Genomic DNA, 6,921 nt, shown 5'->3' on the forward strand with positions numbered 1-6,921 from the left:
AAAAAGCAAATAAAAAAATTATTGCAGATGCACAATATTTGAACATATTAAAGATGACCTAATTAAAATATATAAAACATGTTTTCTAAGAGCTGCTGGGAACACATTATTTTATTTATTTACTTTTTATAATTTTTACTTTTATTTCAGATTGGGTGGGGGTACATGTGCAGGGTTGTTTTCTGGGTATATTGTGTGATGCTGAGGTTTCAGGTACAATTGATCCTATCACCCAGGCACTGAGCTTAGTACCCAATTGTTTTTCCACCCTTGCCTCTCTTCCCCACTTCCCACTCTAGTAGCCCTCAGTATCTATTGTTGCTACCTTTATGTCTATGAGCACCCAATGTTTAGCTTCCATTTGTAAGTAAGAATAAGCAGTGTTTGGTTTTCTGTTCTTGCATTAGTTCACTTAGGATAATGGCATGTGGTTTTTGTTTTTAATTCTATTTATGTGATGAATCACATTTATTGATTCACATATGTTGAACCAATCTTGCACCCCATGAATGAAGCCTACTTGATCATGGTGAATTAACTTTTTGATGTGTTGCTGGATTTGGTTTGCTAGTATTTTGTTGAGGATCTTTATGTCTATGTTCATCAGGAACATTAGCCTGTAGTTTTCTTTTTTTCATTATGTCTTTGCCAGGTTTTGTTATTAGGGTTATGCTGACTTCATAGAATGAGTTAGGGAGGAGTTCCTCCTCCTTGATTTTTTGGAATAGTTTCAATGGAATTGGTGCCAGCTTTTCTTTGTATGTGTGGCTGAATTCAGTTGTGAATCCATCTGGTCTGGGGCTTTTATTGGTTGGTAAGTTTTTATTATTGATTCAATTTCTGAACTCGATATTAGCCTGTTCAGGGTTTCAATTTCTTCCAATTCAATCTTGGGAGATGGTGTGTTTCCAGGAATTTGTCCATTTCCTCTAGATTTTCTAGTTCATGTGCATAGAAGTGTTAATAATAGGCTCAGTATCTTTTACATTTCTATGTGGTTGGTTATAATGTTACCTTTGTCATTTCTGATTGTGCTTATTTGGATCTTTCCTCTTTTTTCTTTGTCAGTCTAGCTAGTGGTCTATCAATCTTGTTTATCCTTTCAAAAAACACTTTTGGTTTTGTTGATTCTTTGTATTTTTGGGTTTCAATATCATTTCATTCTGCTCTGGTTTTAGTTATTTATTTTTTTCTGCTAGCTTTGGGGTTAGTGTGTTCTTGTTTTCCCGGTTCCTCTAGGTGTGAGGTTAGAGTGTTAATTTGAGGCCTTTGTAACTTTTTGACGTAAGCATTTGCTACCATAAACTTTCCTTTTAACACCATTTTTGCTGCATCCTAGAGATTTTGGTATGTTGTGTCTGTTTTCATTTATTTCAAAACAGTTTTTGATTTCTGCCTTAATTTCGTTGTTTACTCAAAAGTCATTCAGGAGCAAGTTGTTTAATTTTCATGTAATTGTGTGGTTTTGAGAGATATTCTTGGCATTTATTTCTATTTTTATTTCACTATGGTCTGAGATTATGGTGTGATTTTAATTTTTAAAAATTTATTGAGACTCACTTTATGGCCAAGCATGTGGTTGATCTTATAGTATGCTCTGTGTACAGATGAGAAAAATACATATTTTGTGGTTGATGGGTGGTGTGTTCTGTAGATGTCTATTAGGTCCAATTGATTAAGACTCAAATTTCAGGACAGAATTTCTTTGTTAATTTTCTGCCTCAGTGATCTGTCTAATGCTGTCAGTGGGGATGTTGAAGTCCCCCAGTATTATTTTGTGGCTAAGTCTTTTGGTAGGTCTAGTAGTACTTATTTTATGAATCTGGATGCTCCAGTGTTGGGTGCATATATTTTTAGAATAGTTACATCTTCTCTTTGAATTGAACCCTTTCTCATTATGTAATGTCATTCTTTGTCCTTTTTTTTTTTATTGTTGTTGGTTTTATGTTTGTTTTATTTGATGTAAGAATAGAGATGCTGTTCTTTTTGTTTGTTTTGTGTTTGCATGATAGATGTCTCTGAAACCATTTACTTTGAGTCTGTGGGTGTCATTACCTGTGATATGGTCTCTTGAAGACAGCAGACAAATGGTTCTTGTTTTTTTTTATCCAACTTGCCAATCCATGCCTTTTAAGAAGGGCATTTAGACCATTTAAATTCAAGGTTGATATTTATATGTGAGGTTTTGATACTATCACAAAGTTGTTAGCTGGCTGTTTTGTAGTTTCTGTTGTGCATTGCGTTATAGGGTCTGTAGATTAGGTACTTAAGTGTGTTTTCGTGGTAGCATATATCAATCATTCTTTTGTTTCCTTGTTTAGAATTCTCTTAAGGATCTCTTGTAAGGCTGGTCTAGTGGTAATGAATTCCCTTAGCACTTGCTTATCTGGACAATATTTTATTTCTCTATTTATGAAGCTTAGTTTGGTGGGATATGAAATTCTTAGTTGGAATTTCATTAAAAATGCTGAAAATAAGCTCCCAATCTCTCCTGGCTTATCAGCTATCTGCTGAGAAGTTCACTGTTAGCTGATGGGTTTCCCTTTTTACATGATCTGACCCTTTTCTCTAGTTGCCTTTCAGACTTTTTCATTAGCATTGAACTTGGACAGTGTAGTGACTATGTGCATCGGGAACACATTTTTTTAACCATAATAAATATATTCAGTGTGTCAGTATTTTATCCCAATCACTGCCAACTAATCCTTGGTCTTGACCAAGTCATACCTAGCCCTAGAGGTTATGAGACAACTGGCGTAAAATTATATTTTCAAAGTAGGTATGTATTTTTAACTATGTAAGTAATACACAAATATATGATAATTGTAAAAAAAATCAAACATTAAAGATAAACATAAAATTTCCCCTTGGGAAATTTTAAGGTCCCATCTATAAGGTCCCCATTGTTAACAGCTTTGTGTATATTTTTTCAGACTTTTTATTCTATTTTTACATATATATGTGTCTATAGAAATATGGGCTATAATTCTGGGGAGGAAGTTTTGGACAAATGATACTCTATACATTTTCTGCAAATTACTTTTCTTACTCAACAATATGCTTCAAATATGTTTATATCTATGCATAAAGGCTGCATAATGTTCCAGTGGAAAAAAAAAGATACACAAGAGTATGTTTACCCAGTACATTGCAACAAAGTATAAATCAATAAATAAATCAATTAATAATTTATTTTGCTGCCGAGAAGTTCACTCAGTAAACCAATTAACATAGCCAGAATATCCTCAATATTTGCAAAGTTAAAAAAAGTATGCTTTTAAATTACCAGTGGGTAAATATACTACAATGAAAATTAGACATTATCAAAACTCAGCAATATATCTATGACTATATTTCAATGAAAATTTATAGACTTAAATGTATAAATAATAAAGATAAGAGCAAGAATTAATAAAATAAGCAATCATTATATAATAGATAGCTTAGAAAGAAAACTTAGTTCCTTGAAAAAACTAAAAAAAGTTAAAAATTTTCAAATAACACTAATGAAACCAAATAATAAAAGGTATAAACAACCAATATTAGGACTGAAAAAGAAAAAAAAAACAACTCAGAACCTACAGCTAGAAAGAGGACATGATACAAAAATTTATATTAATAAATATGAATATTCTGTGAATATGAGAAATTGCTAGAATGGTAAAACTTACAAATTACTGACTCAATGAGAAACAACAAATTAGAATGTTCTCGTAACTAACAAAAGAGTTGTATCTCTATTTTAAAAACTTCTGACAACTACCACCAGCCCAGTAGATTTCTCTGATAAATTCTAATATTGAAGGAGGTAATAATCCAATTTTCTTCTTCTTCTTTTTTTTTTTTTAATAAACAAAGCTCCATTCATTTTATAAACCAGTGTAAACTTGACACAGAAAAAACCTTTGAGAAGCTTATTAGAGGAAAAGAAAATTAGAGACCAAAGTCACCAGTGAACTTAGAGAAATTCTAAACAAATGTTAGCAAGACAAATTTGGGCTTAATAATGTAAAATTGATTTTGTATTTGAATATAAATCAACCCTATTCACCACAGTAAAATAAATAAGGACAAAATTTATGCTAGATCCAATAAATAAATACAAAACTTACTGTAAAATTAAACATCCATTTTCTAGAGCAGTGTTCTTCAATGGAACTTTTCATAATTATGGAAATGTTCTTTTGTGCCATACAATACACTTTCCACTAATCATATGTTAGTGTGTTGAGCACTCAAAATGTGGCTCATGTGACTGAGTACGTAAATTATTAACTTTATTTAATGTTAGTTAATTTAAATTTAAATAGCTACACATGGCTAGTAGTTGTCATATTTAACATTGTGGGTCTAGAATCTCTAGTTTTTCATTTCTTCCAGAGAAGTTAAGTGGAAGCATTGAGAAAACAGTAAACATTTGTGATTTTATGAACAATTTTTGAGGTTATTTAATTTTGGTTTCTACAGGTGAATAAATCTGGCTGATACGATTTGTTATAAAATGAATAATATAAGGAAATGTTTAAAGACAATGTTAGTTAATAAGATATCTAATAACTGTTTTCTCTAGGTTTTGGCCCCATAGGAATATCATTGAAATTATATGAAATATAGTGACATAGTACATTTCTTTTTTAAAATTTCAACTTTTAATTCAGCTACAGGGGGTACATTTGCAGGTTTCTTACATGGGCATATTGCACACAGGTGGTGAGCATAGTACTCAATAGGTGGTTTTTCAACCCCCTCCCTTTCTCCTTCCTCAATACATTTATTTTACACATTACTGAATGAGATATTGATTTCTATAAATCTCACATAAAGAATGGGATTATGAAAAATCAGTGAATTTTAGAAAAGCTTTATACTTTGTAAAGTTATATGTCACAGTTTTATTTGGTGGTACCTAATTATATGTGATTAACTAACACTTAGCATTTTTTTTTACAGAATTGTACACATAAGTTATGTTGTGATGCTTTAACATGTAGACTGAAAGATAATGCGCAATGTGGTTCTGGAGATTGCTGTTCAAAAGATTGCAAGGTAAGCGGCAGTTTGTATCTGACAATGGCTCAGCATCAAATGTCTTGAAATACTTGTTTCAAGGAGATGGTAAACGTATCAGTAATATATTCAGCCCTTGCCACCATATTATATCCAAGCAACCTAAGATGCACTATCATACTTAAATTCATTCAGTAATCTATCACTTCCTATACTCTCATGTACACAATGCCTAATGCTGCTTCTCTCCCAGCTTGATGTTCCAACTCAACATATCAGTTGTTGTTACAACCATTTTGTCTCTCTTATTGACACCATTTAATGAATTCCTGGTGGACAAGAGGTAAAGCAAGTTGGTGGAATAAGACTCTCCAGTGATTGTTCCCCCACAAAAACATCAATTTGAACAACTGTTCACGTATGAAAATACCTGCATAAGAGCTAAGGAAGCCAGGTGATGAAACAGCTCCGTTGTCTGGGTTATATACCCTGGTTCTTTGTCACGGTCCAGAAAGAATTCAGGACATGGACACACACGAGGAGTGGGTTTGGGAGTGGAAAGTTTAATAGACAAGAAGAGAGAAAAAGCTTCCTCATAATGAGAAAGTGGGTCGCCAAAAAGAGGGTCTCCTGTTTGCTGCGGAACGCAATGGATTTTGTACAGAGACTTGAGGAGGCAGCAATTAATTTACATAGGGCTCAGGGAATTGGTTTGACCAGGCGTGCGGTTTACACAGCCCTGGAAAAGACTGGCCCTCCCACCCTAGTCTTTTATTATGCAAATGCAGCCTCCACCTGGCGGCGGCCATGATACCTGTACACGTGGTTTTACTTGGAGGCTGTCATGACACCCTTAAACATGGTGACAAGGAAAAGAGGGCAGGGGACACCATATTGAATGTATCTGGCTTCCAGGTACAGCTGCCTGCATTTACATATAAAAGCTTCTAGTTGGCATATCTATGCCTGACTTACCAGGCTGCTTTCTGTTAAGAGAAGAAATGGTTTGGGGCTGCTTTTCATTAAAGGAAAATTCCACCAAGAGCTTTTACCCTTTCTAGCTGCTTAAAAATTATTTCTTAATAATTCCTGTATTAGTGAGAGGTCATAGTGCCTGGTTATAGCATGATAAAAAAAGATGCATTAAAGAGGGTAGGAAGGACAGTTTTACATTACCTGCATCGCCCCTCCCTGAACCGCACAGCACAGCACAGCACAGCACAGCACAGAAAAAAGATACTGTCTGCTTGCCAGAAAAAGAGGGACGTAAGACTAGAACTGTACCTTTTAACCAATACCAGGTCAACCGCAGTAAAACCAGGCACTAGGCAGACGCCCAAGACCCTTGAATCTTGGCTGGTACTTATGATCTGAGCTTTCAGACCTGCCGCGGCACCAAACAGTAATCGGTAGCCCCTGCAAGATGGCCTCAAGTTTCGGCCTGCATCACCACCCACCTACTACAACAGTGTTGGGCTCCAAAAAGCCCACAGTGACAAGCTGACTTCAGCAGCTGGGAGGGTTGAATTCCAGCCCAATGTTTCAGTAACTTCAGCAGCCAAGAGACCGAAAATCAAACAGGAATCCTGGAGCTGAAAATACAATGAATGATGTTTAAGAATGCAGTAAAGAGTGCAAACAGCAGAACTGATAAAGCCAAAGAAAGAATCTGTGAAATAGGACACAACTATTTTGAAAATATTCAGTTAGAGGAGAAAACAGAAAAAGGATGAAAAAGAATGAAGAAAACTCACAGGATTTATGGGGTACCATCAGAAAAGGTAATATATGAGCAGCTGGTGTTCAAGAAAGAATAAAAAAGATAAAGAGATGGGGCCAGGCGCGGTGGCTCACACCTGTAATCCCAGCACTTTGGGAGGCGGAGGCTGGCGGATCACGAGATCAGGAGATCGA

At 34.8% G+C, this 6,921-nt stretch overlaps 1 protein-coding gene across 1 annotated transcript in view; it reads left to right on the forward strand.

Moving 5' to 3' along the window:
• LOC105549068 (disintegrin and metalloproteinase domain-containing protein 5) overlaps window positions 1–6,921 on the forward strand; it is a 128,217-nt gene that overhangs the window by 58,614 nt on the left and 62,682 nt on the right. The window contains exon 13 of the mRNA XM_011993428.1: window positions 4,951–5,046. Within this exon, the coding sequence (XP_011848818.1) occupies window positions 4,951–5,046 (96 nt within the window). The remainder of the gene's footprint in view (window positions 1–4,950; window positions 5,047–6,921) is intronic.

This window comes from Mandrillus leucophaeus, unplaced genomic scaffold (genome assembly GCF_000951045.1).
Source record: "Mandrillus leucophaeus isolate KB7577 unplaced genomic scaffold, Mleu.le_1.0 Scaffold111, whole genome shotgun sequence".
NCBI lineage: Eukaryota > Metazoa > Chordata > Mammalia > Primates > Cercopithecidae > Mandrillus > Mandrillus leucophaeus.